Below are 19254 nucleotides of genomic sequence, written 5' to 3' on the forward strand. Positions count from 1 at the left end.
AATACAAATAAATTCCTGGGAACCAGAGTGATAAAATCAATAGTGTTCAAGTCTTATGCCTGTTTAAGAAAGGAAGTTAAACAGTTCCTCTTGATTTTTTTTTAGCAATATAGATGAAAGCATGCCTATTCCACAACAGCTGAAAATGTACAGGCAAATCATCATAAAATATCACATCTGTCAAATAAGCTTTAGCAGCCAAAAATTTTATTTTTCTTGTTTCATTACAACCATGAAAATAATTCTCAGAAATATATGTATGGTGGGAAATTACTGACAACCCACAGTGAAAGGAAAAATGGAGAAACATTTATACTGCAGGGTGATGCCGTTGTTGCACTAAACACCTGAACTTACATGCAAAAGTTTGGAGGCCTTTTTAATTAAAAACCTAAACTTTGCATCTGTAACTAGAAGAAAACCACTAATTTTATAGCTGAAATAGTTCAATATTTTTGATGGAAGGAGAATAAATGCAGTTTGGGAGGTTCTGGTTAAAAAGTAAACTACTCTTCATTGAATTTTCGATGAAGACCTTTAGGATATAACAACTCCAAGCCTGTAATATAATCTAGCATTTTTCTAAATCTTTGTTTATATAACAAAACTGTGTGTGCTATAGTGATTTGGAAGTTTGAGCTCTTCCTACAGCATTGTGAAAATTCCTTTCCCTAAACTCATGTGAGGGTAGAGAAAAAATGTCTTAGCATTTCATGTGCATATTCATAGGGAAAAAGGGGCTTATCTGACTGTTTTCTCAGGTCGTGTAACTATCCATGCAGTTTTGCTCTGGATACTAAACTAAAAACATTGTTAGAAAAACCATTTTCTTATGTTTGCTGCTTCATATGAGACAGAATTACTGCAAGCTCAGCATCTTCCCTGCAGTACAGTCCCAGATAAAACCAGCATATATTTTAAAATAAAGAAAACATACATTTTTCTGAATTTCAAAGAAAGTTCAAATTCAGTTTAGCCAAGGTGCTGGGAGAGGGTTGGGGTTTCCCACCCTAATACACATAAGGTACCTATATACAGAACCATAACCATGACAGAGTCTATTAGGAAATGTGGAAACGGGACCCATTTCACTACTTACTCCTTCAGCCAGACATCTTCTGGAATCAAATGGAGGACAGCTAGTGATTCTCCTTTCCCAGATAAATTCCCCTTTCTCATTTACTTTGCAGGAGTGACTATCGCAGCCATCCTGAAGCGATTCATTTGGCTGTAAAGATTGAAGGGCTGTTAGCTTTACACAGAAACAACATGGGACAGTAAATTTTCAGGATACTATACAACCTGACTGTTCCTCTACTGATATTTCAGTTAAAGTACCATGGTGGTGAAGTTTATAAAACATGGAAGTGTTTAGTAAACAGAATTGTTTATCAACAAAGTCATCATCTTCTGTTTACTTCTGTAGCCATATTAATTACAGCTCAGCCAAGACTGCCAAAACCTGACCTTTTTCAGCTCTTAACAGGGAAGAAATTTCCATTAACTTAAAAGACAAACTTGTCTAAGTGAGAAACTTGGGAGTTTGGCCTATGAATTGTTTTTTAGAGACAAATATATGAATATTTAACCTGGCTGAGTTGGGAGCTTCTTAAAAAAAATATATAAAACCATACCCTCACCTCCACATAGAATCATAGAACAATATAGATTGGAAGAGACCCTTAAGATCATCAAGTCCAACCGTTAACCCAGCGCTGCCAAGTCCACCACTAAACCATGTCCCTAAGCATCACGTCTACATGGCCTTTAAATACCTCCAAGGATGGTGACTCAACCACTTCCCTGGGCAGCCTGTTCCAGTGTTTGACAACCCTTTTGGTGCAGAAATTTTTCCTAATATCCAATCTAAACGTCCCCTGGCGCAACTTGAGACCATTTCCTCTTGTTCTATCACTTGTTACTTGGGAGAAGAGACCAACACCCACCTCACTACAACCTCCTCTCAGGTGGTTGTAGAGAGCGATAAGGTCTCCCTCCCCTCAGCGTCCTCTTCTCCAGCCTAAACACCCCCAGTTCCCTCAGCCGCTCCTCACAGGACTTGTGCTCTAGACCCTTCACCAGCTTTGTTGTTCTACCCATACTCTCCCCATCTAAAACTTAGCTCAGGAATGGAACAAAACAAAATGTTATATGCTGTTTCTTGTGACAAGCCAATGTGTCTTAACCAGAAAAATATCCACTCCTGTTTAAGAACCTATCATGCTGGAGAAATTTTTCAAAATTCACATTTTCAACTTAAATTATCCCTTTCTCATTTAAAATTATGTTTTTAATTTCCTCTAAGTAGTTGTTTGAGCTCATATTCCAGTTAAAGTTCCTTGATAATATTCATGCTTGCAGGCACATCTAGAATGTCCCTCTAGAATTTTGCACTGTGGTATGAAGTCGCCTTTTTTTCATTTGCAAACAACAACAACAACAAAAAAGCTTCCTTGAGAAATCATTCTGAGGTATAAGAGAAAAGACACTAATAATACTATGCTGCCTAACCAAAAAGGAGGGAAAAAAAATGCGCTTTTCTTGGGTTCACCAGAAGTATATACTACTTTTATATTTACACATAAATAAAAGAGTGCTTAAAACTTACCTGAAGGTATTTAAGCCTTCCATCTCTCAGCCTGATGCCACATGAAGTTGGCACACATTTTCCGCAGCAAGAGCCAGAGATTTCTTGCATTCTGTAATTCTAGAAGGTAGAGGACATTTTTCTGGGTTTATTTTGTTTTAAGCATGCTTCTTACACTTATTTGTAGAGGGTTGGGTTGTGGGGTTTTTGGGGGGGGCGGGGGGGCAGGGATAAAATCAGTGGACAAAGTGATAGACAGCAGACTGCTTTTTTAAACAGTAGGACTAGACTAGCTTAATTTAATTAGTTGCATACTTTTGATTTTTGTTTTATAAAGGCTGTCATTAATCCTTGTACTGATTTATTATACAATAGGGAGAGAAGTTTATTTCCAAGTACAAAGCCTCCTGCATCCACTAAATTCAATATTCTTTGACTGTAACAGTTGTGAAGTCAAGTCCACTAAACAACACATGACAGTCAGAGAGGGTAAGAAACTTATGCGAATGTTTTGGGTGACATATATTTCGCATTTGTGGTGTGCAGGAGCTTCTCTGTAAAGCTAAAGAACACTACACAGGGCAACTTGGAAAAGTAGTTTGAAGTGCTTAAACTAGGAGAAAAGGGTAAAATAACCAGTAAGCAGTGGGCAGGGAAAGGGGAGAATAAGGCTAAGGTGGAAAATTTGGACTATGGAAAGAAAAAGAAAATGGCCTGATAAAACAAGAAAGTAAAAAGAGCATCAGGAAGGGTATGACATAATAAAATGAAAAAAGGAGAGAAAGAAAAGAGAAATAATGGAGCCCCACAAATGGCACAGGAACGAAAAAAACACTGACAGGGAAAGGACCATGGGAGAATGAGCAACACTACATGGAGAGGAAGAAAGGTATGGAGTGGATAATGGAAAGGGGAAAAAAAAAAAACAACAGAGAGGAACTGGGTTAACACATGAAGTGTCCCACAGTAATGTCTCCAGCTGCTACACATAACCAACAGCTGCTTATGATGAGCTGAACATTTTTAAGACAACAAACACTTTTTGGTTGAGTGAAGGCATGCATGTTATCCATATGTTTTTTATAGAAAAAGAATTTGGGGAGGGTGGGGGGTTACTATTAAATCACTGAAAGAAAACATAATTCATTGTTATTTAGGTGAACTTGCTCTACTAGCAAAAATGTAACCACCTAAAGTAGGTCATAAAATGACCAAAAAAAATTACCCTGATGAGCAGAATATGCTGCAGTTGGCTGCACTTCAATTACCAGTGCATTTACTTTCACAGCTTCAGCATCCAGTAGAAAGCAGGTGCTCCTGAGAGAGTATATACTCTTAACCCATGATTTTATCCATTATGAAGGAATTGCTTTTAACCTGGCTATACCATGAAATCAATGACTCTGAGACAGGAAAGATCCCAAGTATGTGTGTGAATCCCACTAGCCTTAGGGGGATGAAGACATTCTGTATCTTATTTGATGTTTTTTTCCCCTTAAGCTCCACAGATTCATTACAATGGCTACAAAGGGATACATACACCTAGACCTACAACCTCCCTTGGGTAGCTGCACATCTCCTAAACACAAGTTCTTAGTGCTTAATAAGCCCAACTGGAAATTGCCCTTTCTTCAGGTTTTTTTTGTTTAGTCTCTACTTTTGGGTCAGGTGGGGGAACGGAACTGTTTGGGAATTGTGTGGGTGGTGAAAGGAGGAGGAGAGGAATGTTTCCCCATTTTTTTACCGTTTATTTTATTGGTTCCTCTACCTTCAATTTCTACAGCTGGCTTCTTGCATTGAAAAGCAAGAATTGATGTTTGTGTATTTTTCTGTGGGAACACACATATGCACGCACGTTTCCGGCCGCAGATTCATTCTAGTGTATCTGGGTTTTCTTTTCATTGATCTGCCAGGTTATATTTTGTGGAAGTGAGGAAGATGTTCAGCACTGAGCTTGGCCATTTCTTTTCCTTTCAGAAGCCTGTGTCTATAACCATACCTTACAGGAGGGGTGATCTTAGGGTCCAGAACCACACAAAGTATTCCAAGATTCTCTCTTTTGTCAGAGGCTACATCCACACCAGCAAATAAAGCAGGTCAAGGCCAGTTTTCTGGCCCTGCAGACCAGTGGAACATGTACGTATGTCTAAACTGCATTGTCTCCACAAAACAGGCTGGCCTTGGGTCATCCTAACCACTGACCTGTGCCTGGGCATTATTTGGAAGTTTGCTAGTTAGAAGAGGCCAGCTGGGACACCGCTGACAATTCTTGAAGATAAGTGGTTACAGGACAGAATTTGAGCCTGCAGTCTCGCTCTGTTTAGTTTATTAGTACAGATAAAACCACAGACTCTTGACTGACTACATTGTCCTTTCCAGTTCTACTTAGGGATTGAAAACTGGACTCATCCAAAACTCTGCCCCTCTCTTTTGCACAGACCTTATTAATGTATGCCTCTCCTCAATATCGGCCGGACATCCTATATCATCATGGTAGAGATGTGCCTTTTGGTGCAATGGCCACTGCTTGCACAGGCTCTGGGTTTGGTCAGACCCACTGGGCTCCGTCCATTATCCGAGGAAAGGCAGAAGAGGAAGGGGCATTTAAGCCTTTTTCTGTAAAACTTAGCTGCCGGTCTGTGCTCCTCAGACAGGGGGGAGAATAAGCCAGGCTCTGCAACTTGCTTAGGTCTCCTTCTACTTGAGGTATTGGTGCTAAGAGAGAAAACTCCATGATTGAGCAGAACTAGTCAAGCAGTCCAGTCACACTGTTGGTCAGTGGAGTAAAAATGGGAGCTATTTGTCTCTGGCTTTCCCAGCCAAGCTCATTCCTTGCAGATGATGGCAGCAAAGCAGCAGCAAAGACTTCGAAAAGGCCAGTGGAACTGATGGAGACAATCACCTCAAATCACCTAAGGCTTGGCTGGGAACCAGACAGAAATAAATATTATTGAGCCCGGCTATTAGGCAATTTGGAACAGTCATAGAAAAGCCCTGAAGCATGGAGATCTGGCTGAGCCGCCGGTCCCTGGAGGGACAGATAATACTGTAGGAAAGGAGACACAGCAGTTCCTGTTGCAAATGATTTGCCAAACCTTATTTTGCCCTAAAGGTAAGTAGTCTAAAATACTCAATAAAATGTGCCTGTAAACCTGAGCACTATGAAAAGTTACCTTTCCTACATTGTGGATTTAGATCATATTTGGTATATTTCTTCTAATTCAGGGAAAGGAGAACACAGGGCCATGACTTCTCAGAAAAACTTCAAGGAAGGCAACAGGTCCCAGAGTTGTACAGAACATGAACTGGTGTATACGATGAAGAGCACGACCTTCTCATCAGACACATTCTTAACCAGAACATCCAGACCACTTGCACTTACTATTGGACATGGTTCACAGCTTAGTTTTGTACACGTCAGAGTATATCTCTGAGAAGTCAGTGACTGGAGGGAGCAGAGACATGTTGTGCATTGATCCACCATCAGGCGTCTCCATGGCTGAAACATTAGAAGCAGTTTGTAAGTCAGTGATGATCTCTTCAGCAAAACTCAAGTAAATGAGCAATTTTATCTCGGTTAAATCTCTTACATTAAATCTTGCATTGCAATTCTTTGCAAGAGAAAACAGGAAACCAATGCCCCCACCTTCCAGAGACCTAAATTTTTGCATCTGTAATTCCACAACAAGCAACATAGCATGAGGCTATTTTTCCAGTAAGCCCTTTAGAATTCCTTAATCTGCAAAATGGCATTGGCATTTCTTACCTAGTTGCTTACAAAGCTAGCAAGCAAGGAAGGAATCCTTGAAAGATTTTGTCATGAGGTATCCTGACTATGGGTTAGGTGGTTGCCACCAGTTTATTTTTCCTGAGTGTAGTGAATTGGTTTGCCAACAAGTTTTTATTCTTGAGCCATCGCAACCCACAGATCATGGGCAGAAGTTATGTGTTATTGTAATAATACTGCTTAGAATCTCAAAAGGCCTAAAAGCTTAAAGTTGAGAAAGAAGAAAGAAAAACAAAAACAGAAACAGAATTACTGAGTGAAGAACTGGACTTGTCCATAGTTACAGGCAAATCAGTGGCTGAGCTGGCACAAAATTCAAATTCCCTGAGCTCTCCACCAGCACCTTGTTTGCTGGATCCCACCACCTTTTCAAAGCTAGCAAAAATGGCATTTAAAATGTAGAGAAAAAATGCCAAACTATTAAAGGGGAAACAAAAGGATGTGGAGTTAGTAATTTAATTCCTGGCACTTAAAGGAATTCTAAATACAGAGTCTTTCTGTCTCCCAAGTGCACAGCCTTTCATTTCAACCCCAAAATAACAAACCGCTATGGTTGAAGGGACAAAACGGGAGGAGTGCACTCAAGATTTTCACAAAGAACTTCTAAAACCTAATAAATATGATAAACAGACACTAAATATTGCTAGATTATAAAAGCTTTGAGTTGCGCTTCAAAAGTCAATGGAATGTCACTGTTGACTTCTTTTGGAACAGGAATTTCCCATGGTACATACTATGCATATCTTCAAATTCCTTTTTTTCTTGTTCCACACTAGTAAACACTCATGGAACAAATGGAGCAAAACCAAGAAGCTGGCCAGAGTAACAATGTAAAGGTAATGTGTTTACAGGTAGTTCAGAGCCAATACTCCAGCATATACACTGAAGGACAAATGTTCTTCTGATTAAAGAATTTTAATTACATTCTTACTCTGCACCCCAGCACAACAGAGGTCCTCAGGCCTCAGTGGTTTTCTATAAAGCAATGACTTTTTTTCTTGTTTTGTGGAGGTCTAGAAAAAGATCCTCCACATACAACATGATGGAGGTGGTAATACCAATGGGGAAATCCCTATCTTTTAATAACTCAGCTTGAGACCTTGACGCAGGACTCCTCTTCTTTCTTGGTTTAACCTTTTATAGCGAATATCGGGTCATTAATCTGAAGGATTAAAAGACCTCAATGGATGCAGGCGTGACGTTTTCCGATGGGAGAGGAACAGATAGCAAATGTCATATGAAACTCCAGACTTCCTGCTTTCTCTCAACATTGGAGAGCATTCAGACACCAGAGCGATAGTTCTAGTACAGACTACATGGCCTTTACAAGGGCATTCAGTCCACTGCCACTAGTATTGCTCTACCAGTTAGTAGCTCCACACATGCATGTGCATGTACACACAAAAGCTTTGCAAATCTAGGAGATGTCCTCATCATGTTGACCTGTTTCAAAATATGTTTGGGTTTGTTCTGTTTACTATCATAATCGTATTGAATTCAGGCCCTCTGAAAGTAAATGCTTATCGCAGAATGCTTCAGTAGCTCTAGGCTTTCACATTAAGAAGAAAGGGTCTATAACGCCACAATCAATATTAAAACTGAAATCCTCATTGGACCTTCTAATAGTTCCAATTAAACACAAAAAAGATAGATAAAGTTGAGTTTATAATAAAACCACTGTTACAGGCAGGAACGTAGGGCTTACTAGAGACATGTTGAAACAAAATCCTCACACACAAGTGCCTTAAACTTTTGGGGGGAAGGTCTTACCTTGATCCAAAGTTTACATCATACCTTAGTTCTATGGTATGTATTTAATGTATTTAGGGATCAGTATGCAAATGGCTTTAACAATGGCTTTCTGTGAACAAACATAGCTTAGCATTACAGAAATGAGTGAAACAATGGATTGATACACCTTTTTTCCCTTTATATAATACACCTATCGTGTGTTTTCTTGGCTAACTTAGAACGAAATGTCAACATCTGCTAACCCAGGGTTAGTCAGTGGAACCAAAATAACCTGCATAAAGCCCAAATCTACTCAGATCTCCTTCAAAAACGCCACTCAGTAAAAGCCTGGGAAAACAGATGAGTGATATAGATAATCCTTTTGGTAAATACAGCCACCTGCTTGGAAGTCTGCAGTTAAAGCCCACAGCATTGTTAAGAACAGCAGAGTGAATGCAATACACCAAATTACTGGAATATAATATTGGTAACCAGATACAAGACAAAAATGTAAAGGGATTAAGGACACAGTCAGTTAACAGAACTGCAGTAAAAGACTCAAAACTTGGAACTATTCAGTGAATGAGTTAATGGAGCAAAGTTTTCCCTTGATATAAAATGAAACTTGAATCCTATTCTTAAAGGACACAGAATAAAGGTTTTGAAATCCAGGAAGTATAAACTTCTGTGGACACCACATCTTCCTTCCTGACCAGAACTCTGGAACAGTCATTGAAGTAGAGAATAGTTTAAGACAAAGCTGTAGTAATGCCAGCTGCTCAAAAGCTTTCAGACATATAGCTAATTAGCTTATAATAAGTCATTAATGAAGCTAGTTCAATTGAAAAGTTCATTAATTTAAGACAAGTTCTAATATAAGTTCTACTTTTTTTTTTTTAATCAAAATCAGCACTTTGTTTAGAAATCTTCCAAGATTATATCTCAACTCAGATTTCACACTCTTCATCCTGAGAAAATATTTTGGTAACTGCATTGTCAAATGCTAACATCAGTAATGCTTGACATTTGCAACAGCAAGAGCACGGAAGTAACATAATAGCTGGGGCCTACCTACACCCTCAAAATCTTGCACAGGCAGTGTTTGATAAAATGACCAATTGTCAGGAAGAAAAATAGCATGTTTTAAAAACTGTATTAAAAGGGGGGGGACACCAACAAAAAAACAAAACCATTTTAAAGACAGCTTTTATATATAGCCAGATAACAAATAAGAACGACTCAAAATGTAGTTTTGTGTCAGCTGAAACACTTTATGAATTCATTCCAAGTTGGGAAAATTTTATTAAGATAGGATTTTTTTTTCAATATTGTAGAAGCTTAAGTATTTTAATTTTAAGTCTTCAAAATACAGATACTTCTCATTTTGCCTTCAACATGACATTTTGTTTCAAAATTTGCTTATGCTTCACTTTAAAGTATTTTAAAATAATTTAAAACACTTGAAAATAGAACAAAGACATTACTTGACAGATCAGGTAAACATTCTGTTGGAAGAGAAAAAAAATAGTTGTTCATGGAAGAACAGCATGCATCTAGAAAGACACCTTCTTTTGCAACACAATGTGTGTGTATGTATATATATATGCGTATCCTGTATAACAGAAGGTGGCAGGAGCTAGCAATTACTATACTACATGACATTCTCTACAAGTATGGTCTTTATAAAATGCCACAACTTGTTTTGACAACATACTATAGAGGAGACAAATAGAGGAATCAAAGAGAAAGTGGATTATTTCAGATTTTACCACTTTAAAACTCTTCTCCCAGTGCTCTGACAAGAAAGGCAGAGTTATTCCTTGGATTTAATTCTACAGGGAAGTAATCCCCACACAGAATGATGGATGCTTGATGACAGGGATTTAGCTCTAACAGACTGATAAACTTATGCCTATCAACTATGAAAAAAAAAATCAAAACCAGAAGAACTAGATGGAGAAAGGTACTCTCTGCCATACCTCAAAAGTCCAAAGAGATTTGGGTAAACTCACCTTTTAAATACATGAAAAAGACAGACCTACATTGACAATGCAGGAATACGTAGGTTAAAAGTTAGGTTAAAAGACTAAAGAGGACCTGTTTCCCTGGGGGATGGTGAGAATATTTAGAGCTCTTTGACACCAGAGGTGCTGCCAGAATATGGATTTAGGGAAACAATGGACAATTGACAGAGCTCTCCAAAGATAAATTCGGCATAAATGAGATCAGATGCTTAAGTCCTATCATTCCCACTGTCATGGGCTGGGTTAAGCATGTCTTAATCTATCCATTAAATATGCAGTTGAGAAAAAATTTCCTCTGAGGGCATATCAGCAGGGATCTTGAAAGGGGACGGAGGTCAAACAGTGAGGAAGCTCAGTTTTCCTGTTCCTGCTAATAGCCAAGGAGGGATACCCCTCCTTCCACACAGGTGGAGCAAGAGTCTCCATCCTTTTTTAATCTGCCTTATCCTCTAGGTAGAACACGGGAAGTTTTTGCTTCCCTGAAGTGGGCAAGGATCATTTTTGAGATTATCCCTCACAGATAGTTTCCTGTGTGTTTGGTAGCCTGCAAGTCATTACACAACGCAGATTACCACAGTTTCTAAGCACTTTTCTCAAGCATCCTTTCAAGATAAGGAAATGTTACTGTCCCCATTCTGCAGAGATACTCGTTGTCATGTAGGAAGACTATGACAGTGTCATGAACTGGACATACAGGTGCTGAGCCCCTAGCCATTGCTTTTACCCCAAAGTCTCACTTGCAGAGATTCTGTCTGAACAAAGCTGCCCTGTATGCTTTTGTATGTTCTGGCAAGTTTGTGTTCTTCAAAAGCTCATTCATATATCTAAATATCTTACCATCACACCAAATAAAAGGAACTATGTCTTACCCCAATAACAGTGCCATTCAAAAGACAACCATTCAGGGGGACTGAAAAAAAAAGATAATATTCCATTTAGCATTACCATTATCACGACATTACCAATATTTAATAAACCACAGATATGCTTTTTTGACTTATTAGAGTTCCAACTAAGGACATTTAGATCCAGTTTCAGTGAAAAGAGGCATAATTGAGCCCTCTTACATTATACCTTGAAAGGTAACAATTTGTCAGAGTTATCCTTAATTCCACCTCCAAATACCTCTTGCTGAGCTATTTTTTGACAAGTACATGGCATAGTATAAGTTTGCCCCTCCAGTTCAAGCCTTGTGCTCTCAGAAGATGAGAGGTTTTCTGCAAGTTACCTTGCGTATTTCCCCCCCTCCTCCCACTGCTAGCTCCTCACCCTGCGGTTGCATATATACTTGTCAATTAAACATGACTAGGCGTCTTCCCAGACTGATGACAATAAGCCAGATCTTCCATTTTGGACTTTTGACCCAAGTCTATGCTAGGAAATGGCCACAGCCACAATGCTGAGGCACGCAGAAGACAACATGGCTGCACGCAAACTCCCTGTTCATAGCAGGCACTGGGGAGAGTGTTGAATCTTCTTAGGCCAAAAGCATCTCAAGACCTCTTTTAAATGCTTAAAAATGCAGGCTAGAGCTGTAGAAACATAGCCCGGCATGTCCCTCTGAAGCAATGCAAAATAGCTTCAACAGTAAGCAGTTCAAGAGGAGACAGTGAACATCAGTTGGAAAGAGAAAGTAATAGCAGCAGGTGCTATTGTACTCAATGTCTAAATTATACAAGAGAGGGTCAAAGCAGTGCTATACTTGCATAACATGCACTTTTGAAATTGCTGTTGAGAAACAGATCAACGCATGAGTTGATTCATTCTCCAGTGATTCCATTTGTCATACACAAAAGCTTACCACATCTGCAGGAAGGACAGCAGTCTATTATTTGGTCACAACGTAGTTCAGTTCCCACAGGACAGTCAGGCACATCCATTTGAGAGCAAGAAAGATTCTTTTGCTGCACAAAAACCTCATTGTTCACCCGGACACACTCATTGATAATGCAATGGTTGAAGGGGGATCGCCACTCTGTGCCGACCTGATGGGAAATTGTAAAAGGATTAAATATAGGCAGCAGTATTTGTGCCACTGGATAGAGGGAAGACCACCACAGCCAACATGCTGGTTTACAAAAAACACGTTTACTGCATGAGGAATAGTCTGTCACTCAACAGTTCTCCACAAATCCTTACCACAACAATCAGTTTATAGAATAGTCTGCTGCTTCATTTGTAGAGTACAGGAGTTACAGCAGTATCCTTAAGGTGAAAAATAAAGGGGCAGGTAAAATAGCATGTGAAGAAGAAAAAGCACTCGACTGGTTTTAAGTCTACATTTACTACCCAGTAGCTGGCTGCACTGCATTGCACTGTATCCAAGTTGGCCCTTTTTCTGCTGGAACCTGCTGCAAATCAGCTCTACTAAACCCAAAGGAAGCTTTGGCAATAGGCTCTAGACCTGAAAACACTTGCAAATGGAGAAGAGACCGGATCCTGTTGACAGTCCTACTGATTACAAGCACCCATGGGTCAGACAAGGCAGGAACTTCAAGTGCTATTATGGGAAGAGACATCACCACAGGCCAGAAAGAAGATGCTGTTACAGTTCAGCTCTGGGAGGAGCTGATCACCGCTTTGAAGCCGTATGCCTCCAGTGTTACTGCTCTTTGAATACACTTCAACAGTGAAATTGAAAATCAGATCCCCAACTCCAGTAAATTCAAACATCTTTGCTCAGCAAGTTAGGGAATACTTTTCTCTCATGTGTTAAATACTTAGTTCTTTGTTAATGACAAAAGTTGAAAGAGGACACAGCAAGAAAGAGACAGCAGAGTATAAGGATCCATTACTCCGTTAGGACAACAGAAGCCAGTAAGACACAGTGGAACATTAAAATAGCCTTCTGAAGGCTTGTTTTATGAAGCAGAGAAGAATATTGATCCACGTTAAGAAATGCCCTTGGTAAAATCAGGGAAGAGGCAGGCTGCAAAATGATACATTAAATTTTTTTTAAAAGACAGCAGACTGCCTTTGTAAAAGAAGCAATTAAAAAGTTAATATTAAATATGTGAACATGAGATGTAGATGAAAATGCAGACACATTATACAGAACAACACTTAGGGGAGAAAAGATGGGGAGAAGATCTGTTATTTTAAACATATTTAACTTACTGTTCCTGCCTTCATTGAATCCAAAGCTCTGCATAGGATTAAGCGTTGTAATGCTACTGGGGCAGGCAAAGGCTTGCCAAGGGTGGTTGGGTTAGGGACAGAACAAACTGAATAATCCGAAAGAATTAAAAATGTAGGCAAGAAAAGAAACAAATATCCACATAGCTTTCCAGGGTGGTAGGGTATCTGCAGTGCATTTTAAGTGGCTGTTGCATGCACTCACCTCCCATTGGGTCTTTGAATCCTAAGGAAAGAGGCACACTGCTGAAAATAAACCGTTATTTTGAGCAGAAAACAAATGTGGCCTGGACCAATGCAGTCTGATCTGATATGCAGCAATCGTCTTTAGCAACTGGAGAATAATTCATGTTTCTATCCTTATTTACTTCCTGATAGTTCAGCGTGTACCAAATAGGATATCCTATTTGAATAGGACTATGAAATTCAAGCAATCCACTACCCCATCTGCCTGCTATCCACAGAGTAATACAAATTAATTGGGGTAATTTAAATAACCTACAGCCAGAGAAGCATCATGTCCCATTAATATTCTTTTGAGCTACCATTTGTGAAATTACTAATTTTACACAAAAATATTGTTTCCTTAGAGCCTGAAAAGGGTGGGGAGGGTTTGCTTGTTAGAACCAAGTGAGTAAGTCACATGGCGCCAAAAAATGAAAACTTCTTTTTCAGCGCTGCTTGATGTATAGAAGAAATAGCTCATATCTTCTTCACCTTCTTCCATGGAACAGAAAATAATTCCAGGGCATTTCTGCTAGAAGAGGAAGCGTCCACACCACCACCACCTCACCTCATGCAAACGAGGATCTGCATCCCCCCGAGAGCGGGGTAGCTGCTCCTCACAGGCGATCTTCTGGCATCTCCCGCAACACTCCCCTTCTTGGACGATGTACTTGTAACCCTGTAGGAGAAAAGAAAAGGATGGACTGATCCAGCAATAGGAGACAAATGAGAAGATTACTCCTAAAAGAAAACACTGGGGTAAATGTTTCATGTTAGCAGCTTTTTATGGAAAGAGGAGTTTGAAAACAGAACTGTAAGGCCACATGCTGCTATTACAAAACAAACAAGTGGGCCACCCAGTTCAGCATCTTATTAAATGGTTAACATTACCTGTCAGAAAAAAACATAAATTAAAACACACACATCAAGAGCAGAAGTTCTTATCTCATTAGCTCCTGCTTAATATATATTTTGAAGACATATTCACTCCAGCTACATGGACAGCTTGGTACTATTCTTGCTCAGGTCATGCCAATCAATAATGGGCCTTGTGAGTACATCAGCTTCTCTAGTGTGGTATGGAGCACCCCTTCTCAGAGCCCAGAAAATGTTGATGGTGCCTAACATAAGACAGACAAACAGAAAGGCAAAGAAAATCTGAAATCACCCAGAAACCTCTTCCTTTTGCGAATATCTGCTCAAATAAGTAATAGCACAAAGATTTGCCACAAGACAGAAGAAAACAATGACATAAACTGGCAGAAATGGAAAGGGAAGAGGTAAAAGAAAAATGCTTTCAGAGGACTCTCAGCTATTCAACAGCATTAAGCAGCAGTCATTTCCAAATGTTAGTTTATTGTATGTAAGCAGTTTCTTTTATGCATTAGCAAACTGTAAAGAGCAAGCGTTTCCAATAATATGGTCTTACAGAGGAGTGCAAAAGCAAAAGGAAGTCAGTCCACTTCTAAGGGTGATTATCGGAATTGCCATGCTCTTTGGTAGATTTTTGAGAGAAAACCAGTGCCATGTGAAGAATCCAGTTTTTAAAAAAATCACTACATTAAATCCCCTCTGCTTTTACATACAAGTCATATACATTTATGAGAATTTTTATTTGGTATTTAAAAAATATTTTTTACATATAATACTATTTTACAAAAGAAAATGGAAGTTAAAAATTGTTCTAGTGGCATCTTGGACATTCATCAGCACTCACAACTCCCCTTCCCACCCCTGAGAATTTAAGGTTAAGATTCAGTCTGAGCACACCCAGACATCGGACTGTCCTGTGCTGAAGCAGAGGGAAGGGGTCAGTCCGACATGTAGTCCAGGGACCAGTTTTGGCTGATGATTTAATCTTTTCATCTCCTGAAGCAACTAGTCAAATATTCAAAAATTGGAGTATCTAAAGTGAAAGAAAGCAAGGAGCTTTAATCTAACTAGAAATAATATATTCTACATTTAATAGCTCAGAAGTCTCTAAGGGGCAAAACATAACTCTGATTTCAATACAGAGTGGAAGGAAAGATGTTCTGTCAAAGAAAATATAGTTTGTGTGAAAAATGTCAATGAAAATAAGCATCATTTTATTTTGGTCAACCCCTTTGAACTGAATTGCTGAAGTATTCCCCACTGCTCCCTCCCTTCATGAGCTGTCCTTGATTTGCAATACGAAGCGCATTAGCAAACCTCGATAATCAGCAGACCTTCATATGGAAGTGCAATTTGTATAATGTTATAAAATGTAATATCAGAGGTTGACCTAGCTTTGTGGAAAAAGTTGTGCTGTCGAGTGTTTCATTTTATATGACTTTTATCAGCAGAAAACATGTCTGAAACATCTGAAGTATTGGATACAACTTTTTATTTGTGTGGCAAACTCAGAGAAATAAAAATCCACAAGCTGTTTGTGCCCAGGATAAAGCAAAATCCAGCTGCAGGACCCAAATTTCACTAAGTTGGTTTGAACAGAGCCCTCTAAAGTGCAAACACTTTGGTGCGTGGTGCGTTCAAATTCTGGGGGCCCTGACTCCTAAGGGGACGAAACATAGGAGAAGACAGCTCCCAACCTCAGCGCCTGCTGAGCTTCTCCGAACACAGCCCCTGAACTACCACAGGCTACAAACCTGTCTCAGAAGACAAACCTGCAGACTGCAGCAGTCTACGAGCTCCTCAAAAAGCAGAGCATCCATCTGTACTTGAGGAGTGAGGTGGACAGCAATTCCCTGCTGTCACAGATCCTCCACACCATGAGAAATATTTCGCCATCAGAAAACCCCACCTTTTGTGCCTCACAGCATGGAAATTTCTGCTCACAGGAAGAAAGCAAGCTTTATTTGATGTTTAATTCTAAAGGTGGTAATATTTAAGGTTACGCCTAAGAAAAGGAAAATGTATCGTGCATTTTGAGGTGTTTTTATTGTGGGGTTGGTTTCTTTTTCTCCAGTTAGATGACTTACGTACAAAAAGGATATGCTGCCAGAATTATTCCTGAGCTCCACAATCTATGAACATGAACATCTGACAAGTCTCAGACACTGTGCTGTTGAAGGTTAATATTAGGCTGAACTAGGCAGAGTAAGGAGTTTTTCATTTTTTAGTGCATAGATATTAGCCTATAGGGATGCCAGTGTTTGCCATCGTTTGTTCAAGGATCCACTTATTGCCAATATTCTGCTTGTCCCCTGCTTTTTCTGGACTGGATCTGCTGCTTTAATCCTCCTCCACATCTTGCCTTTTTTTTTTTTTTTTTTTTTTTTTTAAACCCAGAGTTTGACCTTCAAAAACAGGGAATTAAAATTCAGAAGCAGCCCTTGGTAAGTGTCTGACTGTCTGTCACAGAGGCAGATCACAGTCTAGAAGACCGAAAAAAAAAAATCCCCATGCGCCGGGAGGTAAGGGATAAGGCAACACAAGGCACCCCTCGCATTTGAACAGGTGCACGTGGCTGACTTGGGAGTCACGATCAGCAGCTGCGATGGAGAACCTGACAAGTGCTCAGTTATGCTGCCAGATCAAGCTGTTGTATCAAACGCAAATGCGGAGATAAAGCTGAGGGTGAAAGCATACAGATTAAGACATTCTACATGGGGGGGGGGGGGTGTGTGTGTGCAAATTTGGGGTGCTTTTGAACCAGAGCTTGGCTCACAACAAACAAAAGAGGAACGCAGATTAATTCTGTAGCTTTCAGAGAATGCACATTTTGGTTTCATTCCCTACCAAGGCTACTGGAGGGATCCGCACAGGCTACAGTTTGGTATATTTGTGCACTCCCTCTTTCATTTGAGCATTGCTCAGGATACATGGTTCATCTTTTCCCAGGTGCTAAGGTTTTGGCCAACAAAGCAGAAAAACAAACAAACAAACAAAAAAAACAGAGAGTATTCCTCAACATAGTATTTTTAAGAAGGCTCCAGTATTTGCCTTTTATGTATTGAGATGATGGTACCTAGAGAGGGTTGGAGGAACCAGAGGGAATGAAAATGGCAACAGTAGGCTGAAAAGAAAAAAAAACAGTAGGATGCATATAACTCAACTTGAAATGCTGAAAGCAAAATCTTCAGTGGCCATGAATCAGCACAATTCTAGAGATTTCCCTGAAGCTGCTTTCATTTACCCCAGGTGAGGACTTAATTCTCTGTTTGCAATTCTCTATTACGTTAAGGTATCATTTCCTAATTTCCATAATATATTATGCTTTAAAATGTAAGCAGGATATTTGAAATTACCTCCCAACAAGACTTTCACAGTTTTTAAATGAGATCCTGCACATCTAATATTCAAACAACAGTCTTCCTTTCACATTCGTTTCTTTGACCTCCTTAATATATACTATTAAGCCATTTACTACCATGCTTTTCATGTTACTTCAAAGGAAAAATATCCATGTGAAATATCAGAGATTAAAGCCATAGCTTTTGCAGTCAGCATCTATTACAACCATCATTCACTATGCTTTTGCACGTAGGGTGCAAATGTTCTTCATTTTAATTTAATTAATCAAGAGGCTTGAAAATCTAACCTAATTAACTTACACACACTTAGCCAAATGGCTTTGTCTTAAACACTTATCCCAGAAAATTATGCTTCATTCTTCTCATAATCATCTAATACTTTAAATTATCCAATACTGTAACCCACACCCTTTGATATCACTTACAAAGTACCTAACTCCAAGAACATTGACAGAAATTAAGCAAAGCAAGTGCTCCCTTCACATTAGTATACTAGTGATTTTTTAAGGTGTTTTGAAAACTGTTATCCGTTTTATTACCATGATTCTCTGAAGGGATGTAGTCTGATGTACTCTCAGAGAAATAATTTCTGAAGAAGCTCCAGGAGGGAGACACCACTCCTCCTTGTGGCACATGCAATAATTGCAGCAATTATCCGCTTGCTTTCTCAAAACTTTGGTAAGAGCAAGACAGAAGAGGACAGGAAAAATGAGGGGACTATGGCATATAATGAAGCAAACCCACATCTGCTTTGCAAGTGAGAAATCTGTATTTGCTGTTAACCTCCTCACAGAACTGTGGGATTGGGACATTTACATGGAACATCCATTCTTTTTCCAGAGCATTTCTTTACATTCTAAAATTACAGGTATGATTGGAGTTTGATTTTGTCATGCTCAGGAGAACAGTAGCACTGTTCATTCACCAGGGTGAAGGAGCTAGTACATGTGTTAGGGTATATTTCTCTTTTTGTGTAGCTAGATAAAAAAACCTGTAAGCTGTTTTCACAGAAGTCAGATGACACCGTCGACAATGATAACTGTGCAACTTTCAGACCTGGCAATGGAATTAATAACCACGAGCAGCAGAGCGTTTGAACATCTTAAATGACAGCCATGATTAAAGTATGTCTTTAATGTCAGTACAAGTTTCAATGCCATCTAATCTGAACTGAAAAATAAGCTTTAAGGCCAATTCAAACTGGATTACAGAACTTCTGCAGTCCTTCATATGTATATCCACTCAATCAGGAATAAGCAAAGAACAAATAAAAACTGAGCTATCCACGTTCTCCAACAGCTACAGTTTTGGTTGTACAACTTTGACAACCATTAAAGGAGCAGAAGAAATGGCAGATTCCCAAAAAGAACTGGCATGGTTTCCACCAAGGCTTTTTGTTTGTTTTAAAAAAGCTTTTTGACACTGCAATGCTGAAGGCTGATTTGTCAAGAAACTGTAGCTCTGCATTAATGATACTTTATTAGAATAACAAATTATTGATAAAGTTATGGCTAGGAGCCAAAACACAGC

General features: G+C 39.3%; 1 protein-coding gene across 1 annotated transcript in view; it reads right to left on the reverse strand.

The window, feature by feature from the left end:
- VWF (von Willebrand factor) overlaps window positions 1-19254 on the reverse strand; it is a 144782-nt gene that overhangs the window by 7029 nt on the left and 118499 nt on the right. The window contains exons 44-49 of the mRNA XM_075051674.1: window positions 14058-14168; window positions 11931-12114; window positions 10999-11039; window positions 5970-6086; window positions 2609-2707; window positions 1100-1228 (exon numbers count right to left, since the gene is read on the reverse strand). Coding sequence (XP_074907775.1) covers window positions 1100-1228; window positions 2609-2707; window positions 5970-6086; window positions 10999-11039; window positions 11931-12114; window positions 14058-14168 — 681 coding nt within the window. The remainder of the gene's footprint in view (window positions 1-1099; window positions 1229-2608; window positions 2708-5969; window positions 6087-10998; window positions 11040-11930; window positions 12115-14057; window positions 14169-19254) is intronic.

The sequence above is a fragment of the Buteo buteo genome, chromosome 19, assembly GCF_964188355.1.
Source record: "Buteo buteo chromosome 19, bButBut1.hap1.1, whole genome shotgun sequence".
Taxonomy (NCBI): domain Eukaryota; kingdom Metazoa; phylum Chordata; class Aves; order Accipitriformes; family Accipitridae; genus Buteo; species Buteo buteo.